General features: G+C 36.3%; 1 protein-coding gene and 1 long non-coding RNA gene across 11 annotated transcripts in view; one reads left to right on the top strand and one right to left on the bottom strand.

Annotated features, from left to right (window-relative positions):
• MBTPS2 (membrane bound transcription factor peptidase, site 2) overlaps positions 1–20,346 on the top strand; it is a 30,197-nt gene extending 9,851 nt beyond the window's left edge. For 3 of the 9 annotated variants that reach the window (XM_015885401.3, XM_085549942.1, XM_085549941.1), the window contains exons 4-11: positions 439–542; positions 2,598–2,725; positions 6,302–6,420; positions 7,321–7,501; positions 9,977–10,071; positions 11,991–12,186; positions 17,584–17,659; positions 18,860–20,346. In XM_015885401.3, coding sequence (XP_015740887.2) covers positions 439–542; positions 2,598–2,725; positions 6,302–6,420; positions 7,321–7,501; positions 9,977–10,071; positions 11,991–12,186; positions 17,584–17,659; positions 18,860–19,082 — 1,122 coding nt within the window. In that variant the 3' untranslated portion in view covers positions 19,083–20,346. Of the gene's footprint in view, positions 1–438; positions 543–2,597; positions 2,726–6,301; positions 6,421–7,320; positions 7,502–9,976; positions 10,072–10,864; positions 10,893–11,307; positions 11,495–11,605; positions 11,662–11,990; positions 12,187–12,317; positions 12,383–17,583; positions 17,660–18,859 lie in introns of those variants that run through there. The other 6 variants (XR_014946957.1, XR_014946963.1, XR_001559587.3 and 3 more) reach the window with 6 other exon arrangements.
• LOC107324956 (uncharacterized) overlaps positions 10,414–27,240 on the bottom strand; it is a 34,048-nt gene continuing 17,221 nt past the window's right edge. Inside the window, exons 2-4 of one of the 2 annotated variants that reach the window (XR_001559588.3) lie at positions 24,152–24,216; positions 16,020–16,249; positions 12,180–12,345 (exon numbers count right to left, since the gene is read on the bottom strand). This is a non-coding gene — a long non-coding RNA (uncharacterized LOC107324956). Of the gene's footprint in view, positions 12,346–16,019; positions 16,250–24,151; positions 24,217–27,240 lie in introns of both variants that reach the window. The other variant, XR_014946986.1, reaches the window with a different exon arrangement.

Below are 27,240 nucleotides of genomic sequence, written 5' to 3'. Positions count from 1 at the left end.
ATGTAGACTTCAAAACTTGAACAGTAGTATCAATAGCCACATGACTGTCTACAGCAAAATGTAAACCACTGTTCACAGTGCCAATCTTCTCTCATTAAAGCAGAAGGCTGCATATGTGTTTATAAACTTTTGGAGCGTAATATAAAGTAGGACACATTATATCATGGTTGTAGGGACTGAATAGGAAGGGCGAAGGCTTTTCCACCTAGAGAGCTTTTCAACCTTTAACAAAAAATATATATATTCCGCGTATTTTAAAATATATTGAGTAAACTGAGAAAAGAGTTACCAACCAGCAGTGCTGTGTAAGTGGCTCTTACTGTGTTGGTGGGCTGAAAAAGCTGAGTGAGAGCAGCAAGGATAGAGAGAGAATAATTTGTCTTTGTACCTCTTGGTTTCCTAGTGTGTTTTGTTTTGTTGTCATGCCCACATGAACAGGTGCCTGGTGTAAATTTGCCTGTCAGCCAGCTGACCTATTTCTTCTCTGCAATCCTCATCAGTGGTGTGATACATGAAGTCGGCCATGGGGTGGCAGCTATTCGGTAATACAAACTACTTTTCTCTTACTATGTGCCAACAAAGCCTAATATTCCAGAGTATTTAATTACAGGAGAATGTTGTTAGCATTTTTTTTTCAGCTTTTTTTGAGAATCCGTTTATTCTTTTTTTCACGACTTCCTTAGATTTTAAGTTTCTAAAGATGTACAATAAAGGACAAAGTTTGCATAAAGAGTGTATTCTGCTGATGGTGAGAAAGAAATTCTGCTTTGTTAATATACCACACCACATCAGGTTTAAAATAATTCTGCTTTTAAGTGATCCTGTTTTTCTGAAGCTGTGGCATTTGAAGAGGACTTGCATGCTGTTGCACAGTGGTACTTTAAAAGACAGTTTTTTTAATTTGTTAAACACAGCTTGTGAAGTAGCATTTAAAAGGGCTGAAGCAGGAACTCAGTCCAGTGTGATTTGCCCCTGTCAATCTCAGTGATACGTGAATTTTTAATCACAGATGAGATTTTTATTCTTAACTGAGATGATTGCTTCATAAAAAAGTTATTTGACATGGTTGATCATTACTCTTAAATGACACTTCAGCATAGGAGGGTTATGTGGTGCTTCCTGGAACTGATTTTCAGGTGTCCTCCACATTTCTCTTAAGCATCATGGGCATTAGCTGTCCCGTGGGCATGAAGCCCTAAATTGTTTCACTGATTTTCTTGAGCGTAGGAAGACATGACACATCTAAACCTGCTACTACCTGTTTTATGGTCCTGAATGTTCTCATCCAAGGGAATTATGTGGGTCCTTGTGCATCATGTAGTCCATTTGTCTGCAAGCTTGGTTTCTCTTATATTCAATACTTTTATCAATGGAGGAAGAGGCTGTTACTCTTGTGCGTCCCACAACAGGAAGAGCTAAGAAATTTTTCTTTAGTTGCTGTTGGTTAACTGCAGTGAATTCTGGAGTTACTGTAGAGCTGCTTCTGACATATGTAACCTGGTATGGTATAAGAGTAGTGTGATACTTTCACTCAGGATCAGGGGCGATGGCTTTGAATATTCAGCTTCAGTTTATCTTTTTGTTTAAATTTGATTCTCATCTATTTTTAAGAGAAAAAATTGTATTGTTCGGTTTATAATTGCTATCAGTTAAATTCTGGAAGGCTTAAGTTGTTTTTAACTGTTGCTGCTGTTTTTCCCTGTTTTTTTTTTTTTTTTTTTTTTTTAAGCTTAAAATATTTGAGTCATAGCTTGGTCAAAGCTTATGCCAAAAGAATCTTTTCTCCATCCGTCTTCTACCCAATTAATGAAGTATGGGATGCTTATGAGAGTGCAGATTTCTTATTTGTAGTAAGGGTAGATCATGTCAACTGAATGCAGGGAATTCATGTGTTCACTCTCGGTCATTTTGCATAAGTTCTATTAATAAATTTACATCTTCTTTTATTTTATATACACCTCATTCTTGCAACTGGTATTGCATGAAAAGGATCTAAATATAATGCTACCTCCAGAAAAACAAACAGTTGATTCTTTTTGTTCCTCTGATTTGTGCCTGGTTTGCAACAATTGTCTTTGAATGTGATTGCCACACCTTTACATAGTCCCTTATGAAACATGTATCTTCACGGGGCACCAAAATGTGCCCTTTAAAGTGTACCTGATAAAGGGAATTTGTAGTTTTCCAGGTAATTTTTCATAGATTACTTTGAAATTGAGTCATAAGGGTTGTCATTTTTTACTTGAAAGACAACCTTAATGTTAGCATATATGTTAAAGTATCCGTTACTTCAAAGTAGGTTTTTAAGAAAAGTATTTGATGCATTGATGTTGCCTAATAAGCAGAGAAGTTGGACTTGGTTTTTATCTTTTACCAGGCTCATAAATGCTTGTTGCATATAAGTGGCAGGTATTCTCTAGTTTAATTTTCTTTCTGTCTTTCATGTTAGCTTTATATTCATGTTAGCTTTATATTTTTGTTATTCTCATAATCAAAAATAAACATGTCATGAAGAATCTCACAGTTCTTTGTTTCCTAATGTACAACTGTTCATTATTTTTCCTTTTTCTTTTTTTTTTTTTTTTTTTCTTTTTAAGAGAACAAGTACGATTTAATGGATTTGGGATTTTTATCTTCATTGTCTACCCTGGTGCGTTTGTTGACCTCTTCACAACCCACTTGCAACTAATATCACCAGTCCAGCAGTTAAGAATATTTTGTGCAGGTAATTTTTTTTGCTCTTTTATTATGTATTTGCTTAGCACAGTTACCTTATAGGCATCATATGTAGATCTTTGGTAGAAGACCGAGCATTTAAAATGAAGAAGCATAAGAACTTCTTTATACCTAAAGATGTTAATTCTGTTCTGAACCTAAAATGTGATGTTGTAGTTTTGTTCTTAATCACTACTGTCCTTATTATGTTATTTTCTGAGGGAGATGGTTCTGTTCCCAGGACTTTGAATGAGTACCATTTACCTGCCTTGAAACATGTTTATATCCGATTCAGAATGCTTGTAGATGTGACTGGAGAAAAAATGTAGTATCTGATCATCCTCTCCCACTAGCATAAGCTCTTAGACCAGCTCCAGTACAGAAGCTCCTTTAAGGCTTCTTGCATTTTGAATGGCTTAAAAAGTGAGACACTGTGGCATATGAATTGGAAAATGCTCAGAACAAAGATTGGTGATACCAGAATGTCATTTGCTGTCACAAGTGAACACTCTTGTGTGACCACAACCTCAATAGGAGCGATGTGATTTTCGACAGTATCTTGAGTGATTTTCAATAAAGTGTGAGTAACATTATTAAATAGTTGACTGGGTTTTGATGTTGCTATCAAAAGAAAATAAAGGCTAAACCACAAACATCCAAAGAGAATCACAGCTAATTGTTACAAATAAGCTTCCAAGTGGTTGTGATTTGATGTCTTTTGTTCTAAAGAGAAATCCCTGGATACCGGGAATTAGAGCATCATTGTTGTGGGAAGTTATACTGAGCCTGTGTCATACTTCAATTACTTGAATTACTGACTTCTGGAGTCAGTATTATAACTGAAGGAAAGATAGAAAAATTAATGTTATGCTTCAGTTCATGATAATGATATTTTTCTGTTGCAGAGAGCAATAGAAAGCAGCCAGCCTGTTGTACTACGTACATACTAATGCTGTTTCTTGAATATTTTATCTGTAAAGCTTTATAAAGAGGATTTGAGACTGGCACAGAAACACTTAGCAAAGCATACTTGCAAGTTTTCATAGATCAGGTAAATGATTCTAAATGTTAGGAATGTGAAGATATCTATATTCCAATGCCTTAATGTACCAAAATCATTTATTACAATAGGTTAACTTATAAGGCCTTTTTTTTTCTCAAATTAGTCAATTTCCATTTTCAGCTGTGAACAGAACTAAGAGAGAAGAAATAATAATTTGCAAGATGAGTTGCTTACATTTATTTCTGGAAAATCATCTAGAAAAATGAGTTATAAGCTGCAGTAGGAAAGAACTGCTTGCGTAGCTTGATGAGTGAACAGATGTAATCATTGTTAGAAAACCTGAAGTAGTGTTATACAAGGTAGGAACAAACACCTTGCAAGACTGCTTAGCATCAGTGGCTTGTTATTACTTTGGTTTAACAAGCATACGTTTTTTCTTACAATTAGTGGTATGTATATTTCAGCACTAGGATGTTCTATGATGCTAAAATATGGTATTCAGTAAATTTGACTCTGTTTTTCATAATTTTTAGAACAGTCAAATGAATCTATTATCAAATCTTCAGTTTACTGAAGATCTGCACTTACTGATAAAAGATTTTCGATTTTATATGTCTGCTAAATAAAATAACTAGTAGAGAACTATGCTGAATATTCCTTTAGTAGTTCACTTCTACTCTGGAGTTCAAAGAATATATTTTTTGTACAGCAGATGGCATCATGAGTTCAAGAATAGTGAATGGGCATTCTTGTGAGACTTAGATTTTTAGCTTTCATTCCATGCTTAGTAATTAAAAAGTACTGCTGTACATCACTTGATTGTAGTTAGTACAAATCAATGTATTTTCTATTGTTTTGTCTCGTCTTTAACAGAAAAAGAGAGTTAAAGATTTTTAAAGTATTATTTAAGGTATGTTAAAGGTTGTGTGAAGCTTGCCTTTCAAAATATAGAGAATTAAGTGTCCAAGGATAAGGCTGTTCTAGCAAAATTAAATTTATGATATAGTCATCGGTGTGTCTCTACAAGTATTCTCATTTTTAGGCTGTTTGTTTTTCCAAGGATCACTTGGAATGAACCTGAGGCCTTTCTATTTTAGGCTTTTCTGCCCTATTCCACACAGCAAACTGTGTAGATTGTTCAATTAAGGATTATATTTTGTTGGCTGTTGGAAAGCATTTCTTGTCACCCTTCAGCAGTTCCATCAATTCTTTTTTTCCCTCCAGTTTATGCTCCAGTGACCACACTGTTACAAAGCAATTGTGTCTGTTTTAGATGTTTAGACTTTGTTAAGCTGGAACAAAAATAAAGATTTTCTTTTGTTTTAAGATAAAAGATTAAAACAATTAAAATATTTCCTTAATACTGCTTTTGTCGCATTTGTTTATGCACACATGCCTATGTCTGCTTGATAAAGATAACTGAATGCTGAAACACTTTATCTGATTATCTTGCAGTGAGATATGATTACAAATTCACAGAAATAGAAATTACTTTAGGAAATATCTACTCCTGAAAATGGGAACAAATTTGACTTATAGAGGTTTGTTTCATCCTATGGAGCATTCTGTAAAGAGTGCTGTTATGAATATGTTGATAAAATAATGTTTGAGGGTGCTGACTGGAATACTTAATTTCATGGAGTGGTTTTAGACCCAGACTGCCTTGTAAAAGAAGCCTTTTTTCAAACCTTGTTTGGTATGCACAGATGTAATTATTTTTCTTGTTATAGTGGAAATAACCATGAAAAATACTGAACTGCAACTAAATTTTATACTTCTTGCTGACGAGGACAACTAGTATTTTTTCATTCCCCTCACTGCAAGAAAGACATTGAGGCCCTGGAGCGTGTTCAAAGAAGGGCAACAAAGCTGATGAGGGGTCTGGAGCACAGGCCATATGAGGAGCAGCTGAAGGAGCTGGGATTGTTCAGTCTGGAGAAGAGAAGGCTCGGGGAGACCTCATTGTTTTCTATAACTACTTGAAGGGAGGTTGTAGTGAGCCTCTTCTCTCTGTAACTGGTGATAGGACCAGAGGGAATGGCTTCAAGCTGTGCCAAGGGAGGTTCAGGCTGGACGTTAGAAAATACTACTTCTCTGAAAGAGTGGTCAGGCAGTGGAATGGGCCCAGGGAGGTGGTGGAGTCACTAACCCTGGAGGTTGTTGAAGGAACACTTTGACATTGTGCTGAGGGACATGGTTTAATGAGAATTATTGGTGATAGGTGGATGGTTGGACTGGATGATCTTTAGGTCTTTTCCAACCTTTGTGATTCTGTGATTCATATATAAACTCATTTACTAAGAATCTTAAAGGGTTTATTGTGGTAGAAGGTGACAAGTAATACATTTATTCCCACTATTTTTTTAATATTTATGATATACAGATATCTCTCTGGATAGAAAATATAATTTAAAAATTGATTCAGAAGCCAGTATTTTTCTTCTGAACGTTCTGCCATGAATCCATTTTTCATCCATTCTTACATTACTAATTTCAGGAAAGTTAATTAGAAGTTAACATTAACATCTTGCACCTTTTTGTTATTAGTGTTTACTTACAAACTTTTTTTTCCCTTCTTTTTAGGAGTGTGGCATAATTTTGTTCTTGGCGTTGTGAGTTTCATGGTTTTATTTCTGCTGCCAGCCTTTCTTTTCCCTTTCTATTACACGGGTGTTGGGGCACTTGTCACTGAAGTAACAGAGGTAAGACAAGTTCCTTACTGTTTTCATCTTATATGGTTTGTGATCTGAGGTGTACCCTTATTATCACTTTTAAATATGGCCACTGCAGTGCTCTTCAGAATCTAATATACTGTGCTTTTTGTCTGCTTGAAGTTTATTTCTTCCTCTCATTTTTTATGTATTAGTAAATGATGTCATGAATAATTAAAGACTACTAAGCATACTCTAAGACTCTTTATATGTTTGAGATGAGTTTGCAGGCTTATTTCTGCGTGTTTTTTTTGTTCTTTTTTAGTAGTGGTACCAGGCTATTCTACTCAAATATCTATTATCATTCTGCTTATTATTGTTTTTAATGTGGGACATTAGTTTGATTTTCATGCTTGCTTGGTCAGCTGAAAGCAAAGCAGAGTTAGACTGCTTATTTTCAGTCCCAATCAAATACAGCATGGTTGAAGAAAAATAGAACTGAAAGAATTCAGTCTTTCTTGGATCATAAAATAAGCAGATATAACTCATGAGGAGAATTATGTTTATTGTGCTTTATACTTCTAACAGTATAAGAAGAACTTGTATTGCTGGACTATTGAGAGTATTAACTGAAGCTTCTTCAACTTAAAATGACAGAAAAAACACAGCATATTAAGTTGGATGAAAATAATTGATCAGATTTTTAAAAGTCCCTTGAAACACTTGGAGACTTGCCTGTTTCCTTTATGCACTAAGTAATTTTTTCTTTGTGGAATACATTACTTTTGTAATACTTTATTATCAGAGTTCTGGTTATGCCTCATTTTCTGTTAGTCTGAAAGTGATGTCTTTAACTCAATATTTAGAGGATATTCAGCATCCATTCAACTGTAAATGGATCCTAGTTGTTTTAACTATAATGACAAGACTGACTTCAGTGTTTCTTCTTAGGATTCTCCTGCCAGTGGACCAAGAGGTCTTTTTGTGGGAGATATTGTCACTAGTCTACAAGACTGCCCAATTTATGGTGTAGAGGACTGGAATTCCTGTCTGGAAGAATTTTCACAGAAATCACAGATTGGCTACTGTATAAATGTAGCTACTCTGCAGCAATTAAGCTTTCCAGCTAGAGGTATGATTTTAGATACTCTCTTCAATATTTTATGTTGTACTTTTATCATGTCTTAAAAACTACTTTGTATTTAGGATTTTGTGGTGGAGACAGACATCTCATAAGTTGAGTCTGCTATCACGTCTTAAGCAGTGACCAATATGACTTTTCTTTTTGTGAAATAGAAAAGCAGGGAGGGGATAGATAAAATAATTTATCTCGTCTTTCAGTCACTCTTTACAATTGTCCTGTATGATCTTAATAATGAGAGTTGCCTTTTCAGGATATTGCATGACTTGGTTATTAGCAATAATACAGTTATTCCCTCTATTTTGGTTCAGTTATATGGATCAACTCAGTGATCTTTTGCAGCTGTAAATTCTCTATATCACCTTATTGCTTTGATCAGCATGACATTACAAATTGTGCGGCTTAACCCAATGATGTGCTTTATTATGGCCATTTCATCTGATGTTTCTCACTAGAGAGGTTTTATGTTTCATTTGCTTCTTCAGCCTCACAGTTTCTTTTCCCATAAACTCATATTTGTCTGGACTGCATATATTGCTTCTAGGAGTCAGCCTCTTCTGTTTTCATTTATACATTTAAAATTTTGGTACTGCAACAGCTTACCCCAACAAAGAAGAAAAATGTGAACAGAACTAAGTTAGAACAATACACAAAAATTAAGTAGAACAAAAATGAGCAGCCAAGCCAAACTGGTTGAATGTCTCAAGACATGCCCTACAGCTCTCCAGTGCTTGATTTATGGATGCATCCATGGAGACTGAATTCCAAACGTAAGGGGATGCAGCTGAGCAAAACCTGTATGAAGATACTCAGAGCTAGAAAATTGTCATTGACTTTTTTTCATCATAATGGGAGTAAACCAGAGGTTGGATAATTCGAGTACTCATGGTTTTCGATGCAGTATAGTTCTGATGTGAGATTGAAAAAGTAGTATTTTGAATTTTTTAACATGTAAGGAATGTAGTCTTACAGATGGAACTAAGATGAATATTTAAAGTGAAAACTAGTGGAGTACAGGTAAGATCATGCTTTTTGATATGTAACAGTTTGGATCATCACTCTGAAAGTGAGGGTCTTTCTGGTGAATGTTTTCAGCTGGGCTGGGATGGCATAAGAATCTATTCTCAGATGCCATAGGTATATATTCTGAGATTCTACTGTTCTCTGAAATGTAATTTCAGAGTCATGGATAATAAAACTGTGTATTTTGCACCAGAATCAGTGCTATTCAGATTGAAATAGTAGGAACTTAGTACTAGAGACTTAATATTGCATCCAGGCTCGGTTGCTGTATTGTGTTAGCAGTTTGTCCCACTGCTGCATTCTAATCAGACCAGTCTGTCTGCATTTTCAGAACCATAAGCCTCCAGCAGTGAGAAGTATTTCTCTGAAATTAAATGAACTCTTTTCATTCTAGCAGCTGTCATTTGTCAAAACTTTGACAGTTCACAACTAGCATAAATACAGAGTATCAATAAAAATGTATATAGCAAATGGACCCTATCTATTTGACAATAAAACAAATGAAGGATAAACTATCTGAGTATGAAGCTACACACACACACACAAAAACAGTACCTGAGGGACATTATTGAAATTTAAGAAAAAAAAACTGTTTTCAATTTAGTTTATATGGGAACTAATTTCATGGTCAATCACTATTCAAAAATATCTCTGGTTGCTTCAGGGTACTTGAAGAAAGGATTGTATGATACAGTGCTCACACCTGTAAGCCCCAGGTATAAAGCTTCATGTTAATGGTCTGCTGTTTATGCAGCGTTAAATCAGCAACCAACATCTCAGGCATGACCTACCTAAGGAAAGAACTGCAGTGTTGCTGTGACACAGGTTCTTACAGTGACTGATCTTTTGAATTTCTTTTTTTTTTTAAACTGTTGCTGTGAAGTTAGGCTGAATTATGATTTAAACGGCACAGAATGGAATAGAAAGATCTGTACCAGGTTTTAAGGCATCATTTTTTTTCTCTGCTGCAGTTTTCAGGGCTTGGAAAGCTTTCAGAACCTGAATCTTGTAAAGGCTTATATATTTAAAAGAAGACATTTTGAATCTTGGTTATTTCAATAGTCCATAGGTGAAATCGGTACAACAGCTGACATACATTTCTCTGCCAGCCCTTAATACAAGTTGAAGGCAATAGCTAAAATATTTTTAAAATTCATAGAGCTCAGGATATATAAGTAACAGATCCCCTAGATCTATTACTAGATCTCAAGGTGATCATTAAGATTAAAAGGTCAGCATGTGAAATGATTGAAATCAGATTATATTCTTAAAGTGGTAAAGCTTATTTTTATTCACAATGAACCATGGCTAGACTCTGTGATTTACTTTAATTCTTGAAGGCTACAAAATGGTTATTTTATTTTATTTGGAGACTTTGATTTCTTTTTCAGGATTTTCTGTACTATAATATTGATCTTTTGCTCTTATGCCTGTGTTCTTTAGTCTATAGGAGACTCGATGGCACTGTTGAATGTTGTAGTAACAATAGCCTCACAGACATCTGCTTTTCATACAACACTAACTTGGACAGCCATCGGGTAAGTTACTTGAAATGCTTATTCTGTTAGGTAAATCTGAAATCGTTTAAATGAAGTTAGAAATATTCATTAACTTTTATATATCATGCTCAAGCACTTAAGAATACTTCTAGTTTGTATTAAAGGTATATGTGTACATTACTTTCTCCCTGTATGTCTTACGAGTCAAAATATTGTAATTTTTCCCATGATCTGTCAAGCAGTGTCTGGAAGAACCACCAAAAAAAAAAAAAAAAAAAAAAAAAGATATTTTACTCCTCATTCGTTTAGGCAGGAAGATAATTTCCTTATCTTCACCATTTGATGCAGAACACTGGTGAGAAAAAAAACAACTTCTGAGAAGAGAATTAAATTCGGCATTTTGGAGCTTCAGTCTTTAAAGGTGGCAGACACTACAGGCAAACCGAAACACCAGGCTATCTTTTCTGTAATTTTGTGTGAAGCTGGCAGTGCTGTTCACCAGTTAAAACTAAAACCATGCAAGTCAAAATCCTGGAGATTAATTTTTTCAACATTGAGGCCTCCATTTGATTCCTTTTTTAACGCACTGATTTTCTTTAGCTTATGGAAACATCATAAGTTTCCCAGTAGTATTTTGCCTTAGTGTCTTCGAAGTATGGAAATGTTTCTTAAAATACGTGATCCATATTGACAGTGATAGAATATTTTTAACAGTTCTCTTTACAAGAAGGAAAAGCAGAGTTGAAACTATGTAAACTTTTCTACAGGTGCCAATTTGTTATTGTTCTGACCTGTAGGGATAAATATTTATGTCTGCTATATATATTTACAGGTTCTCTGATTGTAAACTTCCCACTCCAGTATCCTTTTGTTGTATTTAGCCACTAAGAGTTGAGCATGGACCAACAGTTCACTTGAAATATGGTAGTGGCTGGTAACATCCTGCAGTTGAGCAGTGTTCGATAAATCATTGCTCTACTGAGCTTTGACGCTCTTAACCTCATATCTGGCACTTGGGAACAGCAATAAAATATAAGCATCCAGAATCCCCTGACTTACAAATGTCCTTAGAATGGCCGTGAGTTTTTACAAAATAACTTTAAATAGTATTTTCAGTGCTACAGAGCAGTGTTTGAAAATGTGCTGCTTCCTCCTAATTAGAGGATACAATAGCTTGTATTGAGGCTAATGGGGAGTGTCTGACATACATGCATCTACATAGCATTGTAACTGCCAGGCTAAGAAGCAAGAAAATCCTCTTTTTTCTTTCCTAAGGCAAACAATAGATGAAGAACTTTCCTTGCTTGTGTTTAAGAACAAAAGGAAAATTACCACGGAGCTTTTACAAGAGACATGTGGGAAAAAAACAATTTCCTGTTCCTTTCTACTGTTCTCTGTTTGGCCTGTGGGGAGCAAGAAAGATCTGGTCTTTCAGCCTGCGGAGTGAATGAGTATTACATAGGTAGGACCAGAGACATAGCACTGCATCAGGTGCTGTGTTCATCCAGTAAAAAAGGTCACTTAGCAACAACGTGGCTTGGGTAAGGTGGTTTGCTGCTTTCCTGAACATAAGATTTTGTTCAGCCAAATAAGCTTTTAGATCAATGAATGCTGAAACTTCTTAAACAGGTAAGTACAGGTACATTGATGCAGGCTTTGTTCATTTGAAATCCCTTACTTATGTTCAGATGCCTTGATTTTTGTTGTGCATGTCAGCTTTTATTTGGGTGCATGTAGATCCTCTTCACCAAAAGTGGAATGACAGGTTGAATACGTAACAGGTTGATGTTCTGTAGGATATGGAGAAAAAAAAGCCAAAACAATAATTGTTCAGATTCTGGCTCTTTGTGGGCTGGTAACGTATCAATGAGACCTTTCTGTTGATTGAGGAAGGAATATATATACTACTGTTGGAAAACACCTTAAAATTTGACAGTTGTTTTATATGCCCTTTGCAGTACGCCTGTCTGCCAGCGCGAAAAGTTATTGAAGCCAGCAAAGTTTGTCGAACCAATGCAGACTGCCAGAAGGATTCTGTTCCAAGCTTTTGTGTGACTCCTTCTTTAGAGAATCAAACGAGGCTAATCAGGGTAAAACATCCGCCCCATATGGACATGCTGTTTGTAGGACACCCCCTGCACCTTCAGTACACAGGTTTGTGTAACTTAGTAAAGCAATCTAACAAGAAGAGTTCTTATATGGTTTACTTTTCCTGGCTGCTAGGATGAGGTCTTGGAGCACTTGTCAGTCAACTTGTTTAATGCAGAATCCATTTCTTGTTACAGCCAGTGGAGAGACATGGACTTCTCAGGCCTAAAATGAAATGTGCACAGTGCAATGAGTTACGAAGGTAATAGAAAACAAATGTGATATGAGATAGTCATTTATTCAGAAAAGTATGCAAGAGCTATTACTGTTGAAGATCTAATTGAGTTTAGTCATGGGAACCAGTCACCTGCATTTTGCTAACACATAAAATTCACAAAATGAAGTATTGTGAAATCTCCAGGGCATCTTGCTCCAACACTTTGCTTGGAACGTTAGTGTGATTGCCTAAATCGCACCCAGTATTCAAGTATCTATGTCAGATTCCCGTGACTACTAAGCTGCAAGTGCAATCAAAACATGGCTTTTTCCCAATATTTTTCTTAGTGTCCTAAATTAAATAGCTATAGCAGTTCCTTGTTTTGAAATGGATTGTGGGTCTCCCTTAGACAAGCTTGTATCCTTCTGCCATGTATACACGGAAAACATAGTTCTACCATTGGAGCAAGAATGGGAAGAGTGAACAGGCTGATATACATGCTCACTTAGTAGACTGAGTGGCAGGTTGAATGTAAGCTTCAGATACTTAAATACTTTAAAAAGTATTAAGTATTCAACGTACTTTTCTTTCCTTTAAAGAACTTGTCTGTTCCTCACAAACAGGCCCATGGGGAGAGGTTTTGCTTCAGGCATCTTGAAGTACCTCCTTAGAGAGGCATTATGCTTTTCTGAATAAGCATTAGAATGTGATACAAAAGAGCTTTAGAAAAAGTGATGAAATCAGGTTGTGTAAACATATTAGTGTTCTTGCGTAAACATATCTTTAGTTAATCTGCTAGTTTTTATCTTTCTGTGCAGGTATTATTTTGATACTCCTTGAAAAATTAATTGACTTCTATTTGTATGCACTATGCCCTCATGTAAGCACAAAATATGATCTCGACTTGTTATTTCTGCCCTCTTGTCACTTAGGAAGAAAAGCATTGTTCAGCTGTGTGACACCAACACACAGTATTTGATGACATCTATTCCATATGCAATCATAATTTCTAAGAATAGTGTTCGATAATTAAATTCCCTTTCTCAACTCTCTAGCTTAACAATATCAATTGTCAGAGTACATATTGTTCTCTTCCAACATGTTGGAGCAATGGAATTTTAGTCAGTGTTTCCTATTAAGTTCTGCTAAGCACTCAGACCTGTTATTTTTTCAAAGAGGAAAACAGTGTAATTGAATTCATTTAGAGAGGCAGTTCTTCTTTAAGAAGTTACAGTGTATTTACAGAAATAGAATTTTAAAATGATTTTCTATATGCTTGGAATTACGTATCAAATGTGTTAATTTGAAAGCTAAACAGTGACTTTATTACAAACTTGGAAAAATACCACAGCTAAAGGATCCTGGTCTGGGCATCTGGGTGTCTACTGTACCATCACAGATTTCCATGCATTCCAGTGAAACAACATCTAAATATTTCAGGTTTACTTTTCACAATATTGGCTTAGGGCCAAGCCATTTTTTGTTGTTTTTTTTTTTTTTTATTTCTTAGATTTGATTATTACAATATGGTATGTTCCTTTGATATTGATTTCTGGTTTTTTTTTTTATGGTTACAGAGGACAAATACTTTCTTTCTCTACTGTTACAATTTTGAAATAGAAAGACATTACAGTGGATATTCCTTACTTTTAGTATTATCTTCTTGCTTGCCAGAAACATTGCTTTCTACAGTTTTGCTATATTTAACATACAACCAAATATCAGAGTAGCAGAGACTTGTACTTTACTTTTGCTTTTTCTAGTAATGCCACTAAAGTTATGTTTGAAAAATATTTTAAGATTGTGTGTGTGTATTGATTTTTGTTTAGGCTTGCATTGCTGTCATGATAGTCCTGATTTATTGAGAAGCGGTAATTATCTTGTGCTTTCATTTGAAGCCAGCTTCAGGATCCAACATTTATAAAAATGTATATCCTTATTAGCTACTTACAAGAAATAGGCTATCCAGCCAAATATTTCACTTTCTCCAAAGTAAAATATTGCATTAAAATGTTGTTAATAATGCGGATTAACATCTTTACATAGCTCTTGTTTCTAATATACAAGAACTGCTAACAGTCACTCCTAAATGAAGTTGTACTGCAGGAGGTTTGGCAGAAACTGAGGGAAAAAAGGATTAGGGTGGACACACTGACTTAATTGGCATTCTCTCTGTAAAAAATATCTAATGTTATCTAATTCAGATTTATACTGTGGGTTTAATTTGTGTGATATAACTCATGACTTTCAGCCTTTTCGAACTGCAGGCGTATTATACTCTAGAGGTTCTCCTGTTAGACAGATGATGATATGTAAGGTTGAAATGGAGGATCCCCTGTCATTACTGACATTCAGCTTTGTAATATTCTTTATTTTGAATGTGTGGGGTTCTTTTATTCCTTCATGTCATTTCTAGTATTGCAAAATCTTGGCTTCCTTCTGTCTCTTGTTGTGTGGGCAAAATCTGGAGGCTAACATTCCCATTTGGAATTCACACTGCTTGAGGGAATGTTACTGTATCTGCATCGCTCATCAGAATAGGAATCAACAGACTGTGAGGTTTCCTTCATGAAAAGAATGTGGAACTAACCTTCAAGATAGCTTCTCCAAAACAGGACCACTCACCTACTTCTGCTTTATACAAGCCTTCCCAAAAAAGCCACTTTCTAGCTTTGGTGGGTTTTGGAGACAACAACTGCCGTAATCTGTCTGGCGGAGTTTGATTTCACAAGTGTCTTTTAACACTTGTTTCCTCTTATTGTCAAGGATGATATTTCTTTGCTTTCTACCCTAATGCAAAGGGCTGTGTGCATTGTTTGTATGGACGCCATGCAGAAATACCTCATGCTGTAGCATGTTATTTTCTCCATAAGGAGATTTAAAAAAAAATCTTTGATCAACCATTGTTGATACCTTCAATCACTGTCCAAACCCTTCTAATTAAAATTATGTCCTCTATACATTCTTCTCATTACTTGCCAACACCAACTAGCATTAGCCAACAAAGGAAATCTAATTCCAGGTCAAAGAGTTGTTCAGTCCAAGTGAGGAAAGCAATGACTTCTTGCTCAGCCAGCTTTGCTATTGTTCTCCTCTTTCCAGCAGTGCTTTTTGAAGACAAGCCTAGAGAATTTCTGTAATTTCTATAATTTTTTTAGTTTCCCTTAAAGGAAAGATTTGTCTCCTACCATTAGATTTGATTCACTACATCCCTTACATCATATTACAGTGCCTAGAGCTCACTTGAGCAACTTACTGAAAAGTTTCTTAGTGTTTCAGAGAGAGAGCATCAGCAGCAAAGTTTGTAGTTTTGATCCATGTCTAGGAGCTCTTAGAGACAACAAGAAGTTTGTTGAATCAAGAAGGGAAGGAGATCAGTGAACCATCCTGAATGTAGGCACAGTTTCAGGTTCAAGATGGCGAGACCATTAGGTGTTTGTCAAGAGGCAGTCAGGTTTTACAAATACAGTATGTTGCAGTATGTGTCTTTTGAAACCTTTGAATATATTGCATTTTGGCTCATGAACAAGAGATCTGATCAGATCTTCTGATACCAGCCTTCAGCTTAATGAGTTGTTTGCCTTGGATATCATTCAACTTGGATGCCTCTGGTTTTCTGAGCTGAATGATGTCCAGGATTTTTTTTGTGCATATTCTTCGCTAAGTAGTCCAACAGACTTACCTGCTCTCAGATCCCCTAATCCAAGGTCTTTCTTCAGCAAAGGTAATTCTGAACATGATTTTCAAACCATCTTGGTCCAGGTGAGAGTGATTGTATTGGGAAGTTCTCTGTTTGTTGACACACCAAAAACACTCTGTTTTGGGGATCTCTTGCTATTATATAGGGTCTCTCCATCCCACAGTGTGCTTCTTTGTTGTACTCGTTAGCCCTTCTGGCTCATCAGAAGGGCGCTATTAAGAGAAGAAAGCGTGGTTACATGACTGGTTACATGACTCAAATCTGCTCTTTGAGCTCTTTCTTATCTCTGTGGAGACAGTATTTCTTATGGTGATAATTTTAGCCCACATTGGTAAGGAAAACTCAGGGCACTGCTTTGCCTCAACTCTGTGTGCAAAGTTGTACTTTAGGACAGAGTAACACTTTCATTGACTGTGGAAGCTCATTCTTAGGATAAGTTTAATTTATCTGAACTTTTTTTGCTCTAGGGATAACTTCACTGTGCTAGGAGTGGAGCTTTATGGTAGGAAAGGAGTCTCTCTTTCAACTGTTAAAGAAGTAAGACTTTCAGACAGTCCTTGAGGCTGACAGACACAGACAGCTGTTTAATTTGAAAGACTGTGTCAGGATTACTTTTGAGAAGACCCACATGGAGCATCCTTGTGCAAGCAGGGTGCACTCTGGAAGACGTCAAGCTACCTCTGTTTTCTTTGAGGAGAAAGTCTCTCATATACATTTGATCTGCAGTCAGCTGAAACTTCATTTACACCTTTACAGAAGTTACAGTACCAAAAGAGTGTTTCAAGATCATGTGGATCTTGGTCCTACAGTCTTCCAGTTACTTTTTATGAAGGATGCTGAGCCTTACACCCAGGTTTTTATGGTGCACTTAGTTACACCTTGGAATCACTTAAGGTATCATTTGAAGACAGGAGACTGTTTCGGTACTGGCTAACTGGTGTTAAGAAGTGTAATGTACCTGTGCATCATTTCCCAGCCTTTGATTTCTCAGAACAACTTTGGATCTGTGCTCCCTGTTTGTTCCATGCAACATAAGTTGAACTGCAGAACATGAGAATCTTCTGCAAGAAAAATAGTTGGGGGCCTTGAAAGAAAGTGCACATGTGCACCCACAGTAGGAATGTATATATGTGGGCTGCATATGTTGAAAATTCCTGGTGACTTTAATCTCCTTTTACGTTTTTTGTTGTTGTTTTTGAAAGGGGCTTAAATTACACCATATGGTCTTTATGAGTACAGATGTCCTCTTGTCTCTGAAAAATACATGTTTTAGATCTACTTTTACTATAATAATGCTAAATGTATTTTGTGGAGTGACTTTACTATGTTAGTATATTGAAGAGAGAATTAATGTGTCTTCTAAAACCAAACCAAAACAAGCAAAACCATATTTAGATTGGTTATTTATGCTGGAAGAAATGTCATTTTAAATTTGATTCCTTAGTGAAACTGTAATCTAGAATTCACAATATTAAATTTCTGGAATGGCTTTGATTTCATTTTTAGTTATTTATATATTTTTTCTATCTTTATATTTTTGTTTCAGTAAGTCTCAGCAGTTTTGTACCACGATATAACTTTCTAAGCATCGATCTGCCAGTGGTGATAGAAACATTTTGCAAGTATCCTTTGAAGTATGTTTGTTCTTTAAAGACAAGAAGGGAACTGTTTAGAATTTGGTGAGCCAGCAAAATTTCAGTTGGATATCATTTTAGACAGGATGCCCTGAAACATTTCTGTGGAGTTTTGACATATTTATCCCATCCCTGCATTGATCACTGTCCACATGCCAAGCCCCAAATGCAATCTCCCACTTCCTTACTTCCTTGTGCTTAGCAGGATATTCTTGGTCAGCTATTCTCTTTTCTTTTTTTCCTTTACAGTCTCTTGACAGTGATTTTTAGCAGTTCTGACAAGAAAGTCAAAGTAATCCTGAATTTATGGCAGGACAAATGTTATTGCTAGCTTTGCTATGTCAGAGCTTTATTAAAACCTTTTGTGAGCCATCATGGTGAACTAAGTAATAGAGTATAGTTGTTCATTTTCACTCTTGATGACGGTGGTGTTTTGTGTTTGGTTGTTTTTTTTTTTTAATCTTCAGCAGAAAACTTGTCCTGTTTAAAAAGCAGGGTGACAGTACATTTAAACATGCTTATTAATGAATGAGATTGTATTTACACACAAATAAAGGCTAATGGGCTTGAATACAGCTAACCTAAGAACGCTTAGCCTTAGCAAGCTTTACCAACCATAGAAATTATCTACCCTTGCTTCATTCTCACATGCACTTGCATGCACAGAAATTCACTCAGCTTTTCTGGCTAAAAGTTAAGTAGGAGGGAGGCCAGATTTTCAATCACATTTTAGCCATTTACTTACTTCAGTAAGGGAGTGCTTTGGAAAATATTCCTAATCGTTATTTCATACTTAGATCATAGCTTTATAATACCTTCTTACCTCAGGCATAACGTCAGATCTATAACCTTGCTCCAAAACCACACAAAGGAAGGGAGGAAGATGGGCAGTATTAAGCATGGCTCTGCCATCTCCCACTCCTATCCTATTTGTGGAAAGGGCAGATTGTTAAAGCATCCAAACCTAACACTTGTTTTTCACTTAAAGTCACATTAACTGATAAGGGCAGTATTCTGAGCCATTATGTTATGGTGTAAAACTCATTGTCCTTATATAATTGCCACAAAATAGAATGGCAACTTAATGTTTCTCCTTGTACACTAGAATTTAAAAATATGTGTTTTTTGTTAGTTTTGGCTTTACATTTTCTTGAATTTTATTAATGAACCTTAACTAATTTCAAACAGATACTTAATTTCACTCTCAGGAGCACTGGCAGTTATCAATGCTGTTCCCTGCTTCGCTTTGGATGGCCAGTGGATATTAAATTCTTTCCTGGAAGCAACTCTTAGCTCCTTGATTGTAGAAAAACAAAACAGAGAGCTTGTTGGCTTTTTAATTTTGCTTGCTGGGAGTACACTTTTGGCTGCCAATGTTGCACTGGGACTTTGGATGGTTACAGCACGATAGGACACTGGATGTTCTTCAGTTCTTGTATTACACGGACACAATGAATCCAATGCCTTTTAAAACTTGTTCAATACTCAGACTGAAATAATTCCCTTGCAATGACACTGAAAGAGCAATCACTAGAGGCTCCTGATGTAACTTAAACCTGTACAGTGTTGTGTCTGTGGTCTTGGGAAGAGTAAGAGAAAGAAGCAAGAAGCTTCTAATGTACTTTTTAAGCTCTGTATTAATTTTAGACAATTTCCATTGTAAAACTTCACAGCCTGATTTGTTGACTTAAATCTCAGAATAAGGGAATTATTTGACCTCAGACATTTGTAAAGTGGAAAGAGAAAGCATATAGATCTTATTTTATAATTTGAATAATGTCAAAAAAGAAAGAAAAAAAAAAAAGTGTGGGTTTTGGTCATTTTTCAATCAGCGTTATCTTGAATGTCTGCTTCGCTTTGTAATCTGGTGGTCTACCAAATGGGACTCTCAGAAGCCCTGAAGTCTTCATCTCAAGATGGTGTAAAACTAAGTAAATGATTGCCGTGTGTTAATGAGAGAGAGACCATATAGGTTAGTATCTTTCCTTTACAGCTGGCCAAAATTGACTGGAAGCATGTTGTCTTCAGGACGTAGATGGGAAGTGCCAATGTCTGTTGAGAATAAGGTATGTGAAAGGATAACAAAACTCATATATCTGTGTTTCTTATGCTTTTGGTTGCATATTACTCTGCACAGCTGAAGATTTTGTAAAGGCAATATTTGTCAACAATAGCTAGACATTAACTGAAATTTAGTGTTTCAGTGCTATAGAATGCTGTGCAAAGTTATTGTTAAGTGATAATATTTGTGTCCTTTTACTGAGAAAATAATGCTGCCTACAGTTAAAAGTGAAATCTGTTGTTTTTATAGTGTTCGTCTTCTGTTGCTGTGCATGTTGTATGCCTGGTAACTCACTGATATTTCTTTGTCCTTCAATGGGTTGCTTTCCTTTGCTGTAACTGAAGTGTTGTTGAAGCTGCTTTGGGATCGGGATTGTTTAGAGGAAGAACATGATTCTGAATTTTAAGTATTCTAACATTTCGTTTTGCTTTCTGGAGTCAATATGGACCATATATTTGTTTTTAAATGAGAAGTGGAAGAGGAAACTGTTTTGCTGAGTCAAGTATGTCTGATGTATTCTGAAGCCCTTTGAGTCTGTAATGTTTGGTACCTCAGTAGGATTGTACACTGACTATTGTGTCCTCCTATTTTATAAAAATCAGGTTTATTGAGACGCTTGTCTCAATACAGGCTGATATTTCAAATGATGTTGCTCTGGTTTGGAAGCCTACATATTTGAGATATAGAAGTTTTGAAAAATAATCTGCAGCTTCTTTCCCATATAGTGCTCCCAATAGGAGCTTCTGCAGCCCAAAGTTCCTTTAACGAGATGGCCTTTCCATTCATGAACTTAAGTGAAAGCTAAGCTAATGGGTACTGGCCTGCAGGGAGTTGTGAAGCATTCATAGAATCATAGAATTACTCAGGTTGGAAAAGACCTCAAGATCAAGTCCAACTGCAGCCTAACCATAGTACCCTAACTCTAACAACCCTCTGCTAAATCATATCTCTGAGCACCACATCCAAACAGCTCTTAAACACATCCAGGGACTCAACCACCTCCCTGGGAAGCATATTCCAGTGTTTAACTACCCTTTCTGTAAAGAATTGTTTCCTAATGTCCAACCTAAACTCACCTTGGTGCAACTTGAGGCCATTTCCCCTCATCCTGTCACCAGTGAGAAGAGACTTGCCCCATTCTCACTGTAAGCACCTTTCAGATACTGGAAGAGAGCAATAAGGTCTCCCCTCAGCCTCATTTTTCCCAGACTAAATTCACGATCAGCTAACACAGATTATCTTGGTGCTAGAGCTATAAGGGTAATTTTAACAGCAGGGTTGAGCCCTATTCCTGGTGCTGCTGCATGGATTCATAACTCTGATATTAACATTTGCCTACTGATGCGGTATTTTTGCAAAGTAGCCTTCACATCAGCTGGGTCTCCTGAGTTTACCTCTGTGGGACAGCAGGCCTGTGCCTCTGATCTTCAGTTGTTTCCGCATAGGAATCAGAATAAATCCTTCAGCCAATTCAGCATGAGTTGGTCCTCTTAGGGACTTCAGAAGTCATCAAGTGCAGGAAAGGAAAACAAAACTATTAGAAACTGCCAACTGGCTTCTTCAGGAGCCATGCAGAAAAGCCTAGCTCGTTGTCACTTTCAGTAACTTGCAGAAGATTGAGTAGCAGTTTCTGATGTGCCTTTCTTCCTTCTTTCCATGAGCCACAGTGACAGGAGCAGCCCGGTTCTTACAGAGGCTGGCTCTGAAGTGATGCTCTACAAGACTGTTCATTCACCTAAGTAGCTGCTTACTAATCTGAGCTCTTCTTTTCAAGCACCATGCTAGTTTCCACTGTCTCTGTTTCCTGTCCAATCGATAGTGCACAAAAATGAATTTGCACTCTAGTACAATTTAATAAGACAGGATATTAACTTTTCAAAAAAGATGCAGTTTATTTATCAGAGTTGCAGTGCTGTCTTAATTCCTAGAGGAATAACAAATGCATCTGTGGTGATTTCAAAAACATCCAGTGAAAACCATTTCAAGTTTGCTAATTTATATATTCATGCTGACTCCAGCTGCTGAGGATGATCTGTTTAGCATAGTAACTCCTCCTGGAGATGGAAGAGAACTTGTTTTTAAGTAATACATATATTGCATCTACTATATGGACGCTAGCAAAATGTTCCTGGTCATCTAATGTGCTACCAAAGCATGAGTTAACAAACAAAAAGTCCTAGTGCTTTCACTTTTTATGATCTCTGAAAACCAAACTTGCACTAAGAAGAATTTTAATCTGTGCTTGACAAAATGAGGGTAGAGAAGACCTGTTGGTCATAGCTTTACCAAAAGAGACAGGCTAGAATACCGTTAAGGTTCTGGATAACCTTAGTGGTAGAGGTAAGTGATGTATGGGTTTAAAAATAATTCATGGGTCCATTTTTCCGTTCTACTGGGTAGGGTTTGATTTAGGTAGGTGCAGGTACTTTGAATCAAGGTTTTAAGGAAACTGGGATCACTTCAGTGACCCAGCACATACCATAGGTTTACCATGGAAAAAGGTAATAGCTAATGTGGACTGCTTTCTGAAGAAAAAGTTGTTTAGTGGATCCATTTTATTATCCTATAATCCTACTTTGCGGATCGCATTCTGTAAAGCAAGTGCCCTTTTTTACTTACATACAGTTATTGGGAGGGTTGGTTTTGTTTTGTTTTTACTGTTTTCTTTGCTTGCTTAGCAAGGGAGAACACAGAAGGGCACATCATGTTTTGTGCGATGCCTTTTACTCTGGGTTATTTGCAATGTTTCTTCTACTTATATTTTTGTAAAAATTGAAAAGCAATCTTTCTTTAAAATGAAATCTTTTTCTCTTCTCATAATTAGCCTCCCAGAGTAGAGCTTATTCTTTAATAAAGAATATATCAACATCATTTTAGGGGTTATTTTCTCAAGTGTAAAACAGAAAACTCTGTGATAATTGGATGAATGTTACCATTTATGTATATACGATCCTTTTTGAAATCTGTATCAGATGGATAATGTCAATGCTGGGAAGTGTTGTACATAGAATTCTGACCATTTTCAAGTAAAAACTATAATTGTAATCAATTATTGTTCTGATTTATTCTTTTTTTTTTTTTTTTTTTAAAGAGAATTTTAATATCAGCAAGGACTTCCATAGCATGGTCTGATAATGCATGGTGTGCCAATGATAACGGGTAACTTCTCAGAACGTAGGATGTTACACGTTCACTGCTAGCTTTGGAAACTAAGACCAGCTTGCTTCCTTTCTTGTTAAAGTTAAATCAAACTTTGCTAGGGAAATTGCAGACAAACTTGTAGGTTATTCAGTCCAAAGTAATGATCTGGAGTGGAAAATGTGTTAACTCATTTTTTTATTACAATGAAACAGCAAACTGTATCTACAATTACATATTTTAGTAGTTGTTCTGACTTGTTGTCTATGTGCTTATATACATAAATACATATAGTAAATACATATAGAGCCATAGTCCATATTGCTCCTTATTTAGAGGTAACAGAGCTATCCTCCATATTCTGCAATGCAGGCATTTTTCTTTCTCTTTATGGATTCCCTGACTTTTTCTGGATTTTAAAACTGGATCTGTGCTCTTCTCCTGTAACTATCTGTAGAGATTTCTCATTAAAAGACATGTGATGGACATAATGTAACCACAGCTGTTTGAGTTTGATTCAGCTGATGTTCAAAACACATTTCCTGCATTCTGAGAAGCCTCAGACATAGGTGCAGTTAACAAGGATTTCCAGGGTGGTTAAAAGAGGTCAACTTTAGAATCTATCACTCTCTCACTGCTGCTGTTTGTGCTATTCTGAATGATAACTGGTATGAATGAGGCTGTGCGGAGTATACAGAAATGTGTTATGGGTAGACCTTCCCATGGCATCAGAGTGTCCCACATTTCTTGATTACCATGCTAGAGGTTATATTTTTGTTTAGTTCAAAGTATCACCAGTCCAGGTTTGCCATTAGTTTCCTATGCATTTTATAGGATGATACTATATAGTGAGTAGTTGTTTCTAGGTGGTGTTTTGTTCTTTGGTTTTTTTTTGTTTTGGGTTTTTTTTTTTGGTGTGTTTTTTTTGGGGGGTTTTTTTTTTTGTTTTAATGATTTATCTTGTATCTGAAAGATATGAGTTTGTATTTGGATATCATTTGTGACAGATGAAGAAGAGCTATAAATGTTTATGTACCCTAAGCTGCATTTATTTTAAAGACTTGTTATTCTAACTCTAGAAATGCATATTTATTTGGAAAAAATGCATTCCACACGCTTGCATTCAGATTAATTCCCAGAGATAGTCCTGTCTCACTTAGTGAGTAAAGAAGCTAAATCTAACTCAGGTAAGATTTGTATTAGCAGTTATTTAATACCCTTTTATCCTGAAATGCATGTAACACTACATCCAGATTTGTTACCTAATGGGGCCGAGTTACCTGTGGTATGTATTAATGAAGCATCTGGAAAGCACTGTAGTAGGGTCTGCCACCAAGCAGTGGACCTAATGTGCAAGAGTAAGAAGAAAGAACAGGATAAAACATTGCAATTCCATTCATTGCCTTTGCATTGGCATGAAACATGGAAAAAAACAAAACCAACCAACCAGACAAACTACAAAACAACTTGTAAATAACATTTCAGAGCATGCAGCCCTTTGTTGAATTGTTTAATGAGCAGTGCTCCAACTTCTTTTTATATACTTTGTTCCATTGGTAAGTGTGCTCTGAATGAGTAGATGCGGTAGTTTCAGCTGAGTAAAATGGTCATGGATATTTCTCACCTATAGATGTTCATCCAGAGTGTGTTTTGCTGCAATTGACCTTCACTGACCATTAGTTCCAGAGTTTAAAAGCTATTTCCAAGCCATCACAAGAGAAATGTGGTTTCTTCCTTTTCAAGTTGTGTGTTAATGTTTTTAATTCCTCTTTTCCATACATCACTTTGGTTTTAGATTTTGTATGCTCTTATCTGAAGTCTATCAATGGAATATGTATTGTTTTGAAACCCACTGATGTTTTTTCCTCTGCGTAGCCTTATTTCTCATGCTGACTCACAGCTGTGGAATGTTAGATTTCTAGACCCTTTGTTCCCACTATGCATTGTTCATGATCACTTTTAAAAAGAAAAACAACAACAAAAAAGAGCTTGGTTCTGAAAATGTCAGTTAACAAATAGTATGTAGAACTTTGAATAATGCATTGTGTTTTTTGTTGTGTTTTTTTCTTGCTCTGTTTAATCAACCAAACAATAAGTATTGTTTTCTGTGTGTGATAAATGTATCCTGCAAAGAAATTCATTGTCTGATTGTTAATGTGCTTAAATCTGTTTTTAAAAAATAAGGTAAAATGACTGAATTCTGTGTTTACGGCAGTTATATTCTCTCCCACATTCTCATGCTCCTATGTAATGTAATCTGTATTTGCTGTCTGTGTACTAAAAAGCTTCCCACTACTCTTCTTTGTACTCAACCACCTCCAAAAATTAATTATACTGCCAATTTTTCTTATTTACCAGTATATAAACCCAGCTATTACTGTGATAATAGAAGTGCATCCAGAGAGACACCTGTGTGCTGTTCCTGTGCAAAGCTAACTTTAATGTGCCCAAGGTACACAATGACCACCTTATAGGAGCACAACCTTGGCTACCTCCTGTGTAATTCTTCTCTTCTTGCATTGTGGGATCCATTAGCTTGCATTATAGTGAAATATTGGACATGGAATGCCATCATTGAGGTAAGTGGAACCCCTTCTCTGAGTGTTAAAGCCAGTCTTATGTGAGGAATTGAAATCTCAGCTCTTTGAGTGACATTAAGATGATGCCATGTGTCACAACTTTTGACTTGTATGTACAAACCAGTGCAGAGCAGGGCATATATACCCTGGCCATTCTCACCAGGTTCCCCTTGGTATCCAGATGCAGTCTTGGGCTATGCTAGCATGGCATCACCTGACTGTTCAGCCTTATTTGGAGATGAAGCTTTATCCTTCTTTGTCTTAAGCAAACCTGTATAGAGATAGATAGCTAGGTTATTTGTACTGAGAACTAAATTTTCCTTTGCTGCTTGTAGGACAGGTTGTTACTTTGTACCAGCAGAGCTGTTTCAGCAAGCACAGCTTTGTTCCCAGATAACAGATTACTCTGAGGCACAGAGCACAGATCACGGACACATTGGGAGGATTTCCCAGATAGGTTTGTGTGCAATTTTCTCAATTCTTGCATGAGGAAGTGGCTTTTTGCTTTTTTCTTACTGATGTTAAAGTTTTGGGTCAGCAGTTTATTTTCTTTTTTCTTCAGCATTTAAGCATCTGTGGCCCTGTAATTTTTTCACTTGATTTTGAAAGTGTTGTCTGACTGTGTTATTGTGTGTTCTGTAGACTTGAATAAAGTCAGCAATGGATTCATGGCAACACAAGGATTGATGCCTTAATCACTAATATAGTTTGAGGATAACATTTAGAAAGGGATACTCTATCAGTGTATCTCACTGTTAGCTTAATATAGTCCTTTTTAGCAAGCAGAAGCATTCCTAGACGTGCTAAATGTGGGGGATTGAAACTGGATGGTCTTTAAGGTCCCTTCCAGCCTAAGCCATTCTATGAAATCTTATCCAAGATTTTCATGAGCACTTAAACTACCCAATAAAATGCAATTTAAGGTTTGATTATAATTTTATAGTGGTAAGCTGGGAGAAAATAACATTCATGAAGTATAAACAACAGAGCAACTCAGGCTTCTACTAACTCTTTCCCTCCCTTCTCTCTCTTTAGCCTCATACAGATGTGGGTCTGGTGTTTACTCTGATACTTTTAGGGCTGCAGTGTTGTTGAGATTCTACTCAATGCTCTTACCAATTCTGCATCTCATTTTCAGAGTCTCTAGTTATTTTTTTTGGCATCTACCTTTTTTTTTAGTCTCTTTCAAACGTAGCAGTGGCTCAATAGTGTTTAACCGCCACTTCTGACTGTCTTGGAAACACATGGTTGCACATCTTGTTTCATTTCCCTCAAAAGGAATCATTTAAATGAAAACCAGAAACTAACTCTCTCTCTTTATTTTTTCTCATTTATTATCCTTTTTACTTATTGTTGCACTGGGAACATACCCGTATCTTTGTCCCTTCACAGCATTATGAGATCTCTATTAAAATACTACCTGATATTTTTTAAAGTGTAAATTCCTCTGAGCCTTTTGCATTTAATGCAGTTACCCACGCAGACATCTAGTGTGGTCTGAGATATCCTAAGGTGTTCTTAGGTTAGTAATTTGACTCTGAACAAGGTTCAAGTTTTGTTACTCATCCCCCACTTGTCTCCATTTGTCTTCTGTTGGTTTAGGTCTTAGGGCTTCTAAGACCTATGCGTGGAGCTGGCAGATGGGGCCCTATAGGAGATCAAAGACATTCTGGACCAGCAGCTGGATACTTGGAGGGCTACCTGAGGGCATTTCATGTCACGCCAGATGCTTACATGTGGGCAAGAAAACAAGCCCGACTGATCATTTCCTTTTTGGCTTTTAATTAAAT

The sequence above is a fragment of the Coturnix japonica genome, chromosome 1, assembly GCF_054131305.1.
Source record: "Coturnix japonica strain WE chromosome 1, WE-NBRP24, whole genome shotgun sequence".
Taxonomy (NCBI): Eukaryota; Metazoa; Chordata; class Aves; order Galliformes; family Phasianidae; genus Coturnix; species Coturnix japonica.
Note: the sequence above shows the minus strand (reverse complement) of the source record. Positions and strands in the feature narration are given on the sequence as shown.